General features: G+C 35.3%; 1 protein-coding gene across 4 annotated transcripts in view; it reads left to right on the forward strand.

Moving 5' to 3' along the window:
• Positions 1 to 16,785, forward strand: part of CPNE8 (copine 8) — a 224,172-nt gene extending 207,387 nt beyond the window's left edge. For 3 of the 4 annotated variants that reach the window (XM_035027913.1, XM_035027914.1, XM_035027915.1), the window contains 4 exons: positions 395 to 497; positions 2,114 to 2,171; positions 6,947 to 7,020; positions 15,556 to 16,785. In XM_035027913.1, the coding sequence (XP_034883804.1) occupies positions 395 to 497; positions 2,114 to 2,171; positions 6,947 to 7,020; positions 15,556 to 15,744 (424 nt within the window). In that variant the 3' untranslated portion in view covers positions 15,745 to 16,785. The remainder of the gene's footprint in view (positions 1 to 394; positions 498 to 2,113; positions 2,172 to 6,946; positions 7,021 to 15,555) is intronic. The other variant, XM_035027916.1, reaches the window with a different exon arrangement.
• Positions 16,786 to 18,483: the final 1,698 nt, after the last annotated feature.

An 18,483-nucleotide genomic window follows, 5' to 3' on the forward strand; every position in this document is an offset into this window, starting at 1 on the left:
CTTGAAGGCAAGGAAATAAAGTTTAGTTAGCTTAAGTAATTTACTGAAGATCATACACATAACGTTGCTTAGCCAGGATATCTCTTTCAGCAAGCTATATCCATTCTTTTGGGTTAAACATATCTGCATCCAGCTCACCTAGTATTAGTGAATGAATTTCTAAGGCAGGTAGGCATGTCTGTGTGCTGGCATGTGGCAAGGTTGCTGTTATTCTAGTGTGCTATTTCAGAAAAATATATTATTTGAGAGCTTGCATAATATAGACTCCTAACATATGCTTAAATATTTTCTTGAGATTAAAGGTTTGTTGACAGTTGCAATTATATTTAGCAACCATCACATAAGAGGAACTGTTTTATTTTCTGTGGCATTCTTTATCTTTTCATTGCTTTAGATATGCCTCTTCTGTAAAAGACGGTTCCCAGTATTTTGTGCTCCTGATTGTGACAGATGGTGTTATCTCGGATATGGCTCAAACCAAGGAGTCCATAGTCAATGTGAGTAGGGGTCATTCAGTTTTGGGCTGGCTAAGTGACAGCATGGTGCTATTTAGGTTGAATAAGCAGAGTTTACTTTAGTTGACTTAATAGTGAAACAAAATGCCCATGCCTTTGCAGCTGATTGCATTCTTAACCTTATCCAGACAACTCAAATGCAAATGTACCATCAATCCTTAAGGACTAACCTGAGAGATGTCGATAACTGAGGTGTAACAAAATTATTTCCCCCCCAAAAAATAAAAATAAATAAGATGATAGCATCACCTTCATGTGCATGAGTGAATTTATCACTACTAGTTGGATGTCCTTGTACACAATCTTACAATTTGTACAGAGTATTTCTTAATATTCACATTTCAGTTACAAGAGAACTGTACTGACATTCTTATTTCTATAGAACTGGAAGAGACTGGACTTGATTCACAAACTATTCTTCTTGTCATAATTCCTAGTTATTTATTTTTATGATTATTTGATTGTCTTCTTTATAAGACTATAATCTATAAAATCTATGTTTACTAGACTGTAATCTATAGAATTATATCTTATCTTGCTATTCCAAGTTTAGCAATGTTTGGCATAAAGTTGGCATTTAGTAAAAATGGGTTGCATGAATGAATTGCTTATCATATCTCATAATAGGGAAAATATACTTAGCTATTTGGTGGAGGGAAAAAAGTTACACGTGGGGAAAAAATTATAGACATATACTTAGAAAAAGCATACATAAAAAGCAGTAGAGCTAAAGGCTTACACATTTATTTGTTATTTTTTAACTAGACACACGGGTTGAATTCATCTTGATTTTCTTTATGTTCTGGTCAGTGGCATTAGTGTGCACTTGAAAATAGGAACTTAATAATTTAGGCTTAAACTAACAGGACATGATGTACTGAGGAATAATGATTCATAATTTGATGAACTTCATAGCTGCAGATGTGGTCATGTCAGCTTTTCATCTCTCTGTTGCCAGATCTCACATTCTGAACATTAAATTATTTAAAATGATTACATAGTGTAAGTGATACCTATGATGGGAAAACATGCTTTTACATCAAATATTCAGTATCCCTCACAATCTCATGGATATTTAATACATAAATTAATTATTCTAATAACTTTCTGTAATTATTATTTGTATTCACTCATTTACTGTGAAAATCGCTTTTCCAACCATTGGGTGTCAATGAGATAGAGGAGGGTACTACTGTTTGACAACTATAGTAACTTTTTTCCCCATTTAGCAACTGAAAGATTTTTGAGAGGAGCAAGAACATGAATAAAGTGACCAAAGATACCCAAAGTCAGCTTAGGGAGATGTTGGCTGAGAATAGCAAGTGAAAGCAGATGAGCAATACTTTTTTATTTTTTATATTGTCCAAGGCCGGTCATTCCTGAAGAACGTCCCACTGAATAAGCATGTGTACAGAGTTCAAAAAGAATGAGTAGAATCGAACATATTATTCCGTGTTAATTTTAAATATGTTCAAACCTATTTTAGTGAACATCTTGAAAAAATATCAAAGCAGTATATTATTTTCTTCTTAAACCTCAATTCTTTTCTTAAGAACTCAGTCTCTTAATTGTGAACTACTTGTGTATTCTCTTTGAAGGCTTCAAAACTTCCAATGTCGATAATTATAGTAGGTGTTGGACCAGCAGAATTTGATGGTGAGTAATAAAAGTTCCGTAGTATTCCTTGGGGGTTTATTTACTCTGATTCATTATGCTCTAAGATTCCTATCACTCTTTCTTGTATATAAGAATGTGAATATGAATGTGGATCTGCATATAATGTCCATGTACATATAGACATAAATACAGATTTCTCATGATGAAGTCTATTAAGTTGAGCAAATGAAAAGATTGTCTTCTGACTAGGGCATTATCTCTCTGGTATAGATTAATTCAACATGTAGCTTTCTATTTCATTAGAGATGGTTTGCATCTCAAAATAATATTTTTTATGACTGGCAGAGTGATAAATTGAGTTGTTGTTCCCAAGGCAAAATACACTCTGGGTTCACTAAAAACCTTTGAGGTTAAACCCTAAATTAATAAACCATTAGGTTGTGAAGAGAGATGTTAGCACAAGCATAATATGCTACTTTAATGGGTTTTCAGACACTGGCTAGTTGATAGATACTAGCTTTATAAATATATAAGTTCTGTCATATGAAAGAGCAAAGTAAAATGAAAATGGAACTGACCATCTGAGATTTAATGACATTTTATAAAATTATGCTAAATTGAGTGACTGGGTAGTTCTGAGTTTGGGCTTAGGCCTTGTTCAAATGCCAGTTAAGTGACAGGTGGTTGTATAACTAGTGATCTGGGTAAATTCTTTAAGGATAATCTGTTCCTAGTCATCTGGTGAATTCCTTTCAGGAGAACTCTGTGGCGACTGCATGATCACCTAGCATTCACCTGCTTCAGGTGTTTTGACATTAACAATGACAGTTTATTTAGCTTGGGACTTTGGAAATGAGAATAATTTTAGAATATATGGAACAACCGCTGGTACATTACAGGTTAATTTAGGCATGTACATGGTTAATTATATTACGATCATCACTGGGATGATTCTCATTGAACCACCAGAGCCTCTTCTGTAAGGATAGTATAGATCTGCCAATCTCCAAGAAAGCACCACATGCAAAGTTGTTATATTGCTGACCCTCGAAATTCTCTCCTTCAGTTCCATGCTTGGTTGGTCATGCTTTGCATCATTAGAATCTTCCAGTGTCTAAAGCAAAAGTCATTTACCTCTGCTGCTGCTTCTGCTAGTATTTTTTCGGCCTCTGAATATTCACATCTGTTTGCATTGTACTTCAGGCATGAATTTGAGACATCCTCTCTGGAGTCAGGAAAACTAAGAGATCTTTCTTGTTAATGCTTTGTGCACTTGATCATCTGCATTAATCAGTGATAGACTGTGATTCACGAACTTCACTGATGGCTAGGGTAAACTAACTCATGCCTTCTCCTTCGGTTATTAATTTGCTTTTGCCTCAAGGACGCACCTTTCATTGGGTAGATCCCAGGTCAGGTCTCCCCGAATCCTGGAAGTCTGTGGTTAGGTGTATGACCTAACCTCAGTCACTCGTTCCTCAAGAGCCTGAACACATCATGTGTGAACACAGAGCCACTGACCCATCCTGGTGTCTATTTCTGCTCATATATTTCTATTCAAAGCAGCAGGCACTACCCTCATCCAACTGCCACAGCTATTTATTTTCTTCATTTCTTTGGTTCCCAATGAATTATTTATTAGGGTTTTAAGATATGATAATTCATCATTTTCCTCTCTGACTTCCCAAACTGAAAAAAAAAAAAAATGTAGGATTCACTCAGAGACCACAATATAAACTTTTTATTACTAACAATACAGCATTTGAAAATTTGGGTTAACCTCTGCACAGAATCAGACTTGTCACTCTTTTTCCACCAAGGTTAAATGACTTCAGTCTTATCGCCAGGCCTCCTCTCTACAAGGGCAGAGCCTGGCCTATTAATCACGGCACAGGGAGAAATTACATTCAAACTGAGGATAGGCTGCTCCTAGTGAGAGGGATTTCAAAGTCAGTCCCTTCTTCTCATTTTAGTAATCCCATGAATCAGTCAGTCATCTTTCCGCGTGGAAAAGAGAGTGAAGATTGTAGACAAAGAGGGAAGTTGCCTTCCCAGTAGAATTCCTTCCTAGGAATTAGGGTGACACTTTCCTCTGGCAAACATGGGGACAGGGAATTAGGGTCCTGCGACACCTGCCTTCAGCTTTCACCATGGTAAAAGTTTTAATAGGATGGAAACTCTTCCAGAACAGTACTAGACAAGTAGACTGTTCCACTAGGAAACACAGATGCTTCTTTAAAGTATTTTTCTTTCTCTTCTCTCAAAATACCTCTCTACTCTCCATGGCTAATAAGAAAAGGACAGAATACTCATGTTTCTTATAGAAAATCTGTGACTTACATTCAGCTTGTGCTGTCCTGTCAAGAAGAGCCTTTCTGTTGGCACTTCCAAATCTACTGTAGAGTAAGTTTATATATCACACATAGAAACCGACATAAGGAAAGACTGAGATAAAACTTGCACATTTTATCAGTTAACCACCTAAATCCAACATCTGTAAACTTTCAACAAGAAAGATTGTTTGCATGGGCAAGAAAAGCAGACTTGTCATCTGTTCTTTGAAGGTAGAGGAATTTGGAATAAACTATTATATTAATGAGTATTCAAATGTCTCGTTTCTGTATTTTAATAAGAACAATTTAAAACTCTCTGTGTAATTCCCCCCAGTGATTTTTCACTCCTCTATAAAGCACTTTCATTGAGAGTAAAGGTTTCTCAAGGCAGGATTTCTTTATCCTTAAAAGGCAAAAAGTCAGATTAAAGCAGCATTGGGCTACCTGCTTTGATCTGAGTTAGTAGAAGGGGAGAAATAGAAAGAGTTCTAATCTCATTATGTCTCCCACAGCTAGAAAGAAGTGCAATTCTCTCTCTAATAAATGTTTTTTTTTTTTTCCAAGAAGTACTTGTGGAGAACTGGGACTTACAGTCTCAGGCTCCTTGTGGAGCAGATGAAAACCCGAAGGGTCAACAGGACCCTTCCACCATTTCCACATTATGTCTTTTCTCCTTGCTCTCAAAAGCGTAGCCTCAGATTCTTGCTCCCTGCAGCTTTTTAACCCCAAGGACATGCTGAAAAGTGGGCAATATTTTATAGGATCACATTCTAATACATTATTGCCTGAGTAACTGTCATTTTCCTTAATTGGAATGAAACATTCACAAAGACCGATGGAAATTGTAGGGGATTGTGGAAGGTGAGATCCAGATTATCATCAAATTCTTGTGTTCTGTTAGAGAGTAAAGGAGAACTTCCTGCAATTGCTGGCTTTTCGCTGTCACAGTACATTTATGTCTCAAAGTCGTATGAAAATTTTGAAAGCAAAACTAAACCAAAGGAAGGAATTAACTATTGAAAGTATTTGAGCATAATGACTTCTCCTATTTACATTCCTAATAAGTATGGAAGAAAAATAGCTCTTTTGTAATTTTCTTCTTCTCCTTCTCTTCCTCCTTCTTCTTGTTCCTCCTCTTCCTCTTCTTCCTCTTCATCCTCTTCTTCTTAATTCCAGTTAGTTTAGATACAGTGTAATACTAGTTTCAGGTGTATAATATAGTGATTCAACACTTCCGTATTACACCTGGCGCTCATCTCGACAGGTGCACTCCTTAATCCCCATCACCTAGTTCCCCCTTCCCCTCCACCCACCTCTCTTCTGGTAACCATCAGATTGTTCTCTTAATTAACAGTCTGTTTCTTGCTTTGTCTCTCTCTCTTTTTCCCTTTGCTCATTTGTAGATCTTTTGTGTTTTAAATAAGTTAATTTCCTTATTATTGATAATATACACATTTATTAAATTATGACATATATTGTATGTCTAAGCAAATTATGGAGTGGTGGCTCTATCATTTATGACCACTTGTTTCAGCCCAGACATTGGCTCATGAACATGTGTAGAAAAGTAAAATTTAAAACAATGTTTTTAACCCAGATGCATTATCTAAGCACTGAAGAAAATAATGAAAAGGTGAGGATTATATTCTGACTGAGCAGTAGTTTTTGGAGGGTGAAGAGGCAAACATTATAATTGCAAATGGCCCTCTGGAGTCTGGTGAATGTCATGTGCATACAAAATGAGTTATAAGTAATAGAATTATACTTTAAACACAAATTAGCATTCCTCATATAATTAATTATTTAGAGAATTCTCACTGAAAACTTAATAAACTCTGGAAATGTTCTTAATTGCAGCATAACATTACTTTATTACCAGCTGTCCATTTATATCACAGCATTCACAAATACCAGCTGATCTATCTAATGTTGAAATTATTTCTTAAACCACACACACACAAAAAAAATCACACTTCAGAAAGCCATACTTTATCCAATCAATGTAGGGCAGAGCAAATCCCTCTTTGTCTTAAAATCCATTAATAAAGTAGAAGTCGGGCAATATGGATACATAGCTTTGTTGTAGTTTCAGTGAGAATAAAGTTCAAATTGTTTGGAAATTCTGTGATTAGAGCCAAGTTTCTTAAATGAGAAGACAAGAGTTTAATGGATTAGCATCACTTGCCCGATCAGTCATGTAAGCATATGACCCAGAATTGAGAACCTCTAGGATGGGGAGCTATACCCATACTACACTGGCTCATCCATCTTGCAAAGGGTCACATGGGGTCTTGGCTAGCTTTCTTCAGTTGTAAAATTTAAGTTTCATGGCAGAATGACTGAGGAGATGAAAGGATCAACAAGCTTCCTGCCTTGACACAGGATGCATTGCCACTTCAGACATCTTGATTTCCTATCGCCTACATTGTTTAAGTACATGGTGGAAATGCACTGGATAAATGGTCTTATTTTATTTTCAAGCGATGGTTGAATTGGATGGAGATGATGTAAGAGTTTCCTCCAGGGGAAAATATGCGGAAAGGGATATTGTACAGGTAAGAAATTTAATGGAAATTAATTATTTAGTTCATTGTGAGGAACCTGTCAGCTCTGATTTGTAAATAAACAAATTACACTGAAAGCAGGACTTTCAGGTTCTGCTTAATTTAGTCGGTTGATTCTCTATGAGATGCATGGCAAGTAGGCCCTAGAATAAGTACCCAGTGACTCTCTTGTATTTCAGGTTCACTATATATAAAATAGAAATGTTAATAAATGTCTTTTCCTACTTTAATATTACCAGAAAGTATCATTGAGATCTTCGGTAAAATTAGAAGCTAGAAACATGAGAGACTTTTTAATGATGCTATGTTTAGTCCTCAACAAAGACTAAATGTATTTTAAGACACCTGATTATATTTCAATGTAAATAAATTTTGTGGTAACAAACCAAAACTAGATATTATTATATTTCTCCCTAGATTATGGTTAGAAAAGTGGAGAAGTAGATCTTAAAATTATATATAAATATAGAAATTTATATAAAAATATAAATTATATATATACTTTATATTAATTATTTAGAGATGATATATGATATATAATCATATAATAATATATATAATATAAAATATCACATAATAATTTATGTTGTATATATGATTTACACTTGTTAAAATCAAGAAAAATACATAACTAAAGCCTACTATTCTGGGAGTGAATAGAAGGGAGGCAGCCAATCAATATAGTTCAAATTTATCATTGAAAGCAAGTAGTTAATTCAACTAAATGGCTACTTATTAGAGTTTCCATATCTTTAGGTTTTACAAGGGAAAAGCAGCTGTGAGGTGTACCTTTTTAAAATGGAAAGCAAAGGTCTCAGCACACGTTATGAAAGTTTTGAAGGAGCAAACAATGGACTTCAGTATTATTGCCTTAATAACAACCTATACATTCACCCAAAGAACAGTCATTAAGAGAATCCCACAGAATTCGGAATCCTGCAGAATTTAATTCAAATCCCAAATTATTCACCGTGATAACTTGAATGAGCTTTCTAAATTTCAGTGTTCTGGCATTGTTGTAAAGATTAAGAAAGATCATGTAGATAAAATACATTTCTGAAATAGAACTCAGTAAAAGACAACAAAAATTGATTAAAATACTTTGAGGGAGAAATATAAAATAATCTGTAAATTTGTTAGTATAAAGATTAATATTGATAAAGATTTTAAAAAGTATTGTTCTTTATCAGGCAGGAAAAATAAATTTTAAAATAGAAACATCTGTATAATGGTTTTTTTTAAAAGATAATTAAATATGATTTAAACTTCTTAACCTAACATTCTTGGTAGAGTAAAAAGCACACACATGAATGATTAGGTTAAAAGCAGCTCAGAAAAGGAACAGGATGATGTGGTCATTTATTTAAGTATCCCATGGTGTTTTGTTTTCATAATTAGACACATGATTATTCACCTTAACCTTATTAGCATAATTATAGGTCTAAGTAATTACACTTTATCTAAAAGCTCTTCATAATGTCTGATTCACAGTTTCCAAAAAATCAAATTACTGAAGGGAAGTATGAAGTTCTTGGGAATGTGTTATGTTGCTATTGTAATGCATTTTTACAAAATCAGTAAAGGCATGCTCATATCTCATGGAATCATGATGATGCTTAAGGGAAACGTGTTACTATTTCTTCTGTAAAGGGTAGTTAAGATTGCCCACATGGTTAAGGTTTCCTTTAAGAGGAATGATCTGTTATGTTAGTGACAAGCAACAGTCATGCCTATTAGCATTTATAAAATAAAAATGTCCTTGATTGTGAAAGTAGTTAGTCTCTCAACAGATGTACTACATTGGGCAGAATATTGAGATTGGATCCAGATCTATGAAATTATAATATTGCCACTCTGATCTTGAACAAGTCAGTAAATCTCTGAGCCTTCATTTCATTATCTCTAGACTTTAAATTCTTTTATCTTCTCTTTTCATGATGTTGTGAGTCTCAGAGGAAGTAAACATGAAAATATTACGTATCAGTATAAGGTATATATTCATATAATCATGTTTCTTCTCCTTGAAAGTCAGAGTCCTTAAGACCAGTCTCCCACCTTACAGTAACACTGGGATCCCCAAAGATCCTGAAGACCCCTGGGGATATAACTAAATACTCAAGGGATTCTACCACATAAAGTTGAACTGAAGAGTTGTTGGATCTTACAGATACTGAATAAGAAATTAAAATGTCTCCAGAAAATTAGTAGCCTCCTGAATGACTGTGACATCTTGACTTACATGCCTATATTTACTTAAGGGGATTTGATAGACCCTTTTCTGATTTCATGGAGAAGTTCCTAAATGTTGATTGGTCTTTTAACAATAGTAAGCAAGATAACCATTTACATATCACATTGTGTTGAAGAAGAATTAGCATTCTCTCTCACCTCAAGTAAGATTTTAAAAACATTCCGCCATCACAGATGGGTGCCTGGGTGGCTTCAGTTGGTTAAGCATCTGACTCTTGATTTCAGCTCAGGTCATGGTCTCAGGGTTGTGAGACCAAGCCCCGCTTTGGGCTCTGCACTGGGTGTGGAGCTTGCTTAGGATGCTCTCTCTCCCTCTGCCCCTCCCCCCTCTAAAAGAAATAAAAAATAAAAATATCCTACCATCACAGTTTTCCAGGTTTCACCATCCAGTAAAATGTTTTTTAAATGAGTTATTTTCAAGAATAGAAATATTCTTGAATATTTAGAATAATGGGGTCACAAGAGCACACCAAGGATAAAACTGTCAATCTCCATCATCAGAAAATATCTAAGCCATCACAGTTGATGCTGTAAATACTGCTGGTTAAAATATTATCAGAAAATAGGGTCCATTTAAGCTCTCTTACCTTTTCATTACTTCCAATTTCTTATATGTTGAAGCAAATCAGGTTAATGCACTGCAAATGGAATCCAAATTTTTTAAGTGGGCAAACAAAAGCCTAAGGCCACAAATAATAACAAAAGCCAAAGGTAGCTTAGATTTAGCAGAAAGTTGAGGGTAGTGGATGGAGTTCTCATTATTGTGTCAAACCTTAAGTGGCTTCCAACTTCTTCATATAATAATAATATTGAGTCATTTATTAACTCCGTTTGTATGCTAGGCAGGCTAAGAGCTCTAGTATCACTTCACTCAATCCTTAATTGACCTTATGTAGGTACTTTGATTACTACATTTTACAAAAAAAAAAGAAAGAAAGAAATGAGGTTTAATTCTTAGCGTCCATAGTCATGTAGCTAATAAGAAGTAGAGTGAAGATTTAACCTTAAAATGTCTGATTCTAAAATTCTTTTTTTTTTAAAGATTTTATTTATTTATTTGAGAGAGAGAGAATGAGAGAGAGAAAGCACATGAGAGGGGGGAGGGTCAGAGGGAGAAGCAGACTCCCCGCCTAGCAGGGAGTCCGATGCGGGACTCGATCCCGGGACTCCAGGATCATGACCTGAGCCGAAGGCAGTCGCTTAACCAACTGAGCCACCCAGGAGCCCATGATTCTAAAATTCTTAACAAAATTATGTATAACTTTGATTCTAAAACCTAAACATAGCATATATATGAGTCTCCATGACTTTACCTCAATCTTCCTCTTTAGCTGAACACACACACACGCACTTTGTCTAGACAGATAGGACTACCAACTATCTTTGCATCACACATTTCCATTGTTCTTGTTTTTATTTCCTCTTATTATTTCACCTGAATACTCTTCTGTGCTGATTAAAATCCTACATTTTGAAAGTTCTCATTATATAGCCTTGCACAAAGCCCTCTCTGCACACCTGAACTAATTTCCCATCTTTGAGTTTATTCACATACCACTTTATATCTTCCTAAAAATACTGGTCACTTTTTGCTTTTTAGTAACTTATGCATAAGGAAACTGGGGCCCAGGTAGCAACTTGTGCAAAATCGTTTAAGTCATAAATTGGTAGATCCAAATTTCCAACAGAGTTCTGATTCCCAAACCTGTGTTCTTTCTGTTATAACACACCTACTCTCATAAAAGTCTAGTGAAGATTATTAGGATCTATTTCCCCTTTCATATTACTGTAGTGGTTCATGTCTCAGGGTTAGATCAATTTAGGTTCAAATAATGATAGATACTGATAAGCATCTGATCTAAGTTAATTGAACTCTCCAAGTTTCAGTTTCCTCTTCTGTAAATTCAAAATATGGGTAACATGCTTATAAAAATTTAATGAGATACTGTATAATCTTTTTAAGGAAATGATAAGATACTGTATAAATCTTTTAGCAGAAGGCCTGTTACCTACCAGTTGCTCGATAAATGCATTAGTGCCAATATTAGTTATTATTTTTAGATGGTCTCTTGGCATAGTCCAGTGCAAATTCATTTTTATGTCAGTATTTCATAGTAGCTGTACCTTGACATGGGACACTGTAGTCAGACTTATGTGTGATTATATTCATTGCCTCAAGATTGAATCTCATGACTATAGTACAAATAGTAAGCAAGATGAGATCCTATGGTTGTTACTCTAAAATTTAAAAGAGTTATTTTCTTAAATCAATATATGTAAAGGCTTCCTATTTGTTTATGCTATGAATTGGCCATTGTGTATAATGTAATGTCATTTCTTCTGGCTGCATGCAGGTGTTGGTTGGCCTATCATTTCCTTAAAAATTATATTCAAATCATATTTTCCATTAAAAGGAGAATAATAACCTTGAAGGTTTAGACTTGAAAATCACTAATGGAGCTCTGCACAGTAGGAACAATGAAGTAAAATTGAGCAGAATAGCAACTAAAAGTCCATTTGCCCAAACTGATTCAAAACTTGTTTTCACAAATAGGTAAAGCCAACCGTTAGAACAGTCATGTGGAACATTTTCCTTGTACAGGATGGATGCTGGAAAAAAAAAATCTGTAGAGTATCAAGGATATAGTATATTTCTACAGAACAGAATACATTTATTGATATTCTCTAGATGAATGTGATAAATTCGTGCAAAGTTAAAACTGAAATCCCCCTAGACTGAACATTTTAAGGGTCCAAGTTAATTTGTGGGGATAGTCAATGAACAACACTCATCCACAAATGTGTGAGCATTATTTTGAACAGGAGGTCCCTAGGTATGGTGATCAGAAATGAATGATAAAAAAAAAAGGCAATAATCAGAGTGGCCTGAGAAGATGAGTGGGAAACTGATTGTAGAAGGATATGAGCAATAGTGTTACAGAGGGCATATTTTGTCCTGACAACTGTAAGATTTGACCTGAAGAAGAGGTAAAGGAAATGAAGAGTCACTTGTCATTTTCATCTCTCGCTTAGGAGAGTAGCTTGTGACGTGACTGAAGAGCTGAATGTCCCTGTGGGAACGGTTTAGATAATTTTGGTTAGTGAGTAGAAAGTTCTCAACATTTTTTGTCTACTCCCAGCACACAGGTGGGATGAGGTGTATTGCTGTTGATAACAGGAACTCTCTGTGGCAGTGATTCTCACCCTGGGGGCAAGGTCCCCAATATTCAAGGGGGCAGGCAGAATCCATGGCCCCACTGAACAAGCCTAAGTTAAATGTGATACATACTTTCTTCTTCGGCTGAAAACTAAGATTTCTTTCTTACCCATTATTTATGAACATCTTTTAAATATGAGTAGATCTGCATGTATTATGAGAAGGGTGGTTGTGAATCTAAGTTTTGACATCCCAGAGCATCACAACATTCTTAAAGATGAATTTTAATTTACTTCAATAAAAAAAATTAGCACATCTCCTAGCATTTGCTGGAAAGATGAAGCAGTGCGTGTTTTAAAATAACAAAAAGGCCAGGAATTACTTAGAAGACAACACAGATATTGTACTTAAATCTGATAAAGCTAAATGGAGAAGGATATTCCTTGTATTTAATGTTTGATGTGAATGTAAATAGAAAACTATTAAGAATATAGTTTTATATTTATATTTAATATACACATATAAGTTGATGAATAGTAATAGTAGTGATGATTACAACAACTACCATGTATAGTAGATATTATGAGTTGATCACTATTTTAAGTACTTTACATGTTAACCTACTTAATATTAGCAACCTAATAAAGCAGGTATTATTATCATCCTCATTTTCAGAAGGGGAGACGGAAACAAAGAGTAGAAAATCATTTGTCTAAGATTGTCCAGCCTTTGAACCTGGACAGTCTAATTCCAGGGTTGGGGAGAATAGGGGGTAAAAAGAGAATTGAGTTTAACGTCCATGGTGTAGAAGTAAAGGTAAAGAGGCAAAGAAAAATATAAGACCAAAGTTGGGGTAAACATACAATGGGTGAGATCAACTACTTGCCAGAGGTGCCATCCTTTCCCTCAAATGGATGTATTAGCTACAGATTTCTGAAAAACTGAACTCTTAAAAATAAAGTTTAAGGGATAATTACTGGATACTAAGCATACCCAGTGTTTATTTTTAAAATGCTATGCCTGGAAGGGAAAAATGAAGGGGGGGAAATCAGAGGGGGAGAGGAACCATGAGAGACTATGGACTCTTGAGAAACAAACTGAGGGTTCTAGAGGGGAGGGTGGTGGGGAGATGGGTTAGCCTGGTGATGGGTATTAAAGAGGGCACGTACTGAACGGAGCACTGGGTGTTATACGCAAACGATGAGTCATGGAACACTACATCAAAAACTAATGATGTAATGTATGGTGATTAACATAACATAATAAAATAAAAAAAATAAAATGCTATGCCTTTTAAAAGAATGAAGTAAGCTATAGCAATTAGATATCTTTTTCTCATTAATCCTCAATCTTATTCATTCCTGTTTTCTCACTTTTCTAATTATAGTTTTAGAGAAAAAAAATAAACCCTAACTTTTTTACACCTCTTTGATTTTTTTTGTTAAGAATGTCAAGTCTTGTCCAAAGTTAAATAATTTGACTTCACACAAGTTCACCTCCCCTTAGCTCTCTTCTCAGTTGAAGATTATATTCGCTCTACTAGTTTTTCTTACCCTGGCTTAGCTACCTTCAGGTGTAAGAGAAAACTTGGTCACCTTTCTACAACACTTTTCTAAAAGCTGGGCTGAGTTTTCCTCCTGGTTAGCAAGACAGGGTAAAATTATAGTCATATAGGTTGCTTCTGCCCACAGTATGTCTTATTTTAAAAAGAAAGGAGTAATTTTCTACTCTTCCTTAAAAGAGACTATGTTCACTGCATAAAAAGTATTACACTTGCTACTTGATTTCTTAAAATTTTAATTTGGTTTACCTGTAGCAATCTGACCATTTTACAGCCTGTTTCCTCATAATAGTTTTTTCTGAAAGCACATCTTGAGTAGCTACTTAAATCAAAAGTAAACTTTTCAAAATAATTTTTTAATTTTATTTTATTATGTTAATTACCATACAATACATCATTAGTTTTTGCTGTAGTGTTCCATGATTCATTGTTTGCATATAACACCCAGTGCTCCATGCAGAACGTGCCCTCTTTAATACCCATCACCAGGCAAACCCAGCCCCCCACCCCCCTCCCCTCTAGAACCCTCAGTTTCTTTCTCAGAGTCCATTTAACACAGTTATGGTATAGTAGGAGGTGGGAGTGTGCTCGCTCTCTCTAGAGGAGAAAAATGATTTAACTCAAACTGTTAAATATTACACTTAGAAATTGTTCATCATTCTCAAATGTCTTCACAGTGCCTTTTCTCTAAGACCTAAAATTACTGGGTTCACAACATTAATGGTTCCAAACATTTCCAAGTCGCTTCAAGAATCATCATGTCTCTGAAGGCAAATTGAACTAATGCCCTCAAACAGCACATGTTTATTAACTTAAGTAACCATTGTAAATGAAGATAGAATCAGGCAATTTACTGCCAGAGTATTTAATGTTGAGCTGATAATGGCTCTCACATAATTGCTTATGTAAAGATAGAGTATTTTTATATGATATAAAAACAAGAATGATGATATTTCAAGAAGAAGTATACCAACTCTTACGCTGAACTATTTTTTTTTCCATTCCAAATTACAGATTTGAAAAAATAAGTATCTGGGACATGTGATCTGATGTTTTACTAATAATTAAAAATACTTCATATGTGTTTAGGCTTCTTCAACAATACACACTTTCTTTTTTTACTCTCCACTGGATACTGTTTCTGCATTGAAAGCTGATTTCGGCATGTATTAACTCCATTGGTAGGAAACCAAGCCCTGACGAGGTAAATGCTCTATCCTATTGGGAGTCAGGTGAGGTATAGAACTCAAACTGAACACCTATAGCAAGATGATGGACCTGTCGGGACCAGGAGACAGGAGTTATTGGGAGAAAAAAACATAGAAAATAATTACATCCCTTTTTAGATAAAGCATACACCATAGAAAGGTTTGGTCACTGTAGTACCTAGCTGTTCATGATGAATCAAATCTCTTGAAAATGCATAGTAATGATTATCCATCTAACCATTCCTCCAGGCTTCTCTGATTCTCAACTAAGTGTTTACATGTGTTGCTTTTTGTGTCTATTAAACAGCATGCTGAAGTCTCTGAAATAACTTTCTCTCACCTCTGTTTAGTTTGTGCCGTTCCGGGATTATATTGACAGAAGCGGAAACCACATACTGAGCATGGCTAGACTGGCCAAAGATGTCCTCGCGGAGATCCCTGAGCAGTTCCTCTCCTACATGAGGGCCCGCGGCATCAAGCCGTCCCCTGCGCCTCCGCCCTACACCCCACCTACACATGTGTTACACACTCAGATCTGACTGTGCTCCGAACGGCTCCCGTTAACTACACATCAGTTAGAACTGCTGAGTCAACGCTTTGCTCCTGGTGCTCTGTCATGAACCAGGGAATGAGATACTTTTCTCAGTTTGGTTTCAGCAGTACTGGTTAATATGCTTTCTTGGATCCAAAATTAATTCTCTTTCTAAACCAAAACTGTAAATATGGTTGTTGCATGAGCAACAGAAAAATTGTTTAAATGCTTGAAGCAAAATATGGATGTCTTCTCTGAAACTTTCTTTTTGGGGGGGGGCGGGGGGGACAGAAACAGCTAATTTCCAATGTATTGTTGGGAAAAAGCACAAACTGTTTTTAACTCAAATATTGTCCTCGACTGCTGTGTGTATAGGAGAGCAGTCTCTCTGTATCAATGTTTACATGTTACTACTTTTTAAATTTCAATACTTTTATAACTGTTCTTAAGAATAAGAGTTTTGAATATTGAATCCTTTGTCTTCTAAATTGCAATAGCTATAATCACAAGAGCAATATCTCTTTGAATGACTGTCTGGACAAATACAATTGCAAATAAGGGAAGGGAGAGATTCTTCATATTTCTCAGTAAGTGAATTGTCTTATGAGGCCGCATCTGCTTAGTATTGAGTTCCTCCGCGTTGTTTGCAAGGTATGGGAGTTTAAGCTTAGCAGATGTGTATTCTGTACGAACATGCATTTTTCATGGAGCTTGGATTCTAAGTTTAGACTGCAGCCAGTTTATGTTCTGTAATTCTCAGTAGAAATAATAAAAAGTCAAACATTGTGAACTGTAAAATGCACAGAAAATACTTCGTGTACAAAGCAGCATCTTTATATTATAATGCTATTTAGAAAGACTAAAACCCAGAATATTTAACTGTGAACAATGTAGCAGAGGTTTTAAACTTTTTATTCCATTATACCTTGTCTAGATATTTTAATTCAAAGGGATACTGGCTCTCTTGATTTGGACTCCTTGTTATCATCTTTCCATGTTGCCATGCTGGTGCACAGGCTGGAAGTTTTTTGTGAAATTCCCAGTGAAATATACACAACCACGTGACTTAGTGCACAACACATTTGTGAGATAACCTACTCCTACATACTGAACTGCCTGTCCACAATGACTTGTAAAGAGTTTTTGCATGTACAGTTTTTACAAGAATTACAGTTTTGTGACGTTGTGTCTAAATTAAAGCATTTCTTTAAAACAAATGGCCTTAAATTCTCACAGAATTCCTGGAAATGATTGTGAATTGCCTTCAAATAATAGAAAAGTGTATTTTTTTTTCTTTTGTGTCAACAATGTAACTGCTTTATAATATTTTTCCTTACTTATATCCTATTTACTACTTGGTTAATTTCTACTGTATGTTTGTTCTCTTTGTCCAAGTTGATTTAGGGTGACTTTTATAAGCATGAAACTATTTTATTGAAAAGAAAAATATATACACCCACATATCTAATAGTATCAATGTTATATAATTATGTAATAATAAATTGTCCATTTTTAAGTATGTATTAAAATCTTTAAAAGGATAACTACTTGCTCTGTAAATTTTATGTGTGAGTGACATGGAGTGTGATGATTTCCCTTACTGATCTTAAATATTTCCACCAGTATAGTTAATAACCTACTGATTTTTTTTTAACTACCTTCATTGATCAGTCCAAAGAAATAAAAATGAATAAGGTCAGTATTTTCTTTCTTGTCAAACATTATTTATTTTACTTTGAACTAATCAGAGAAAATGAAGGATATATACTTTCCTATCTAAGTAATAGTGTGCCCAAACCTAGTGGGGACAGATGGCTAAGAAACAATCTTTAGTTACAAACCTTGCCCTTTGTATGGCAGAGAGTAGTCACCAGAAATGCATGTGATGTCAGTTCTTTTTTTTTTTTTAAGGTTTTATTTATTTATTTATTTATTTATTTATAGAGTGTGCGAGCAGGGGGAGGGGCAAAGGAAGAGGGAGAGAAAGAATCTCAAGCAATCTCCATGCTGAGCATGGAGCCCAACGCAGGGCTCAATCCAACAATCTTGAGACCATGACGTGAGCCCAAATCAAGAGTCAGATGGTTAACTGACTGAGCCACCCAGGTGCTCCGATGTTAGTTCTGTATTTTATTTTAGAAAATACCTAGTCTTATCTCATCTCTGCATAAAGGAAGAAACCAAGTCTGAAGGGATTGAGTGATTTATCCAAGTCTGTGTAACTAGAGCAGAGCTGGTTACCACTGCAAACATAACCACTTAAATTTTTTGAACTGTCATTAGGGGTTCTGTAATGAAAAATCCCAGAAATATGATCCATAAATGCAAATGAATATCAACAGTTGCACGTACAAACTAGGTATGAGGGATATGCAAACATTAGGTAATGAGAGACAAGAAAAGTATATATTGAGAGAAGAGTGATAGCTCTAAGTCATCAACCTTGCTACAGAAAGCAGACTGACCAAAGACTCTGGATGTTATGCTGTCTAATCCCATTCCTTTCCTCTCTGATGAAAATCATTTTAATTCCAGGATGGGCCCTCAGGCTTCTATTAAGCATCTTCAACACTGGCTCACCCAGTTATATAATATCAATTCCATTGCTTCCCAAATGAGTATTAAAATCATCCAGATTTGTCTCATCCTTTTCCCCAACCAATCTGAGTTCATCTGGAGTCTCAGGCATAGTTCCTACTTTTTCCTTCCATCAGGCTGTCTTTTTAGGCCTCCACCTAAAATACCC

The sequence above is a fragment of the Mirounga leonina genome, unplaced genomic scaffold (assembly GCF_011800145.1).
Source record: "Mirounga leonina isolate KUSES-001 unplaced genomic scaffold, KU_Mleo_1.0 Mir_201, whole genome shotgun sequence".
Taxonomy (NCBI): Eukaryota; Metazoa; Chordata; class Mammalia; order Carnivora; family Phocidae; genus Mirounga; species Mirounga leonina.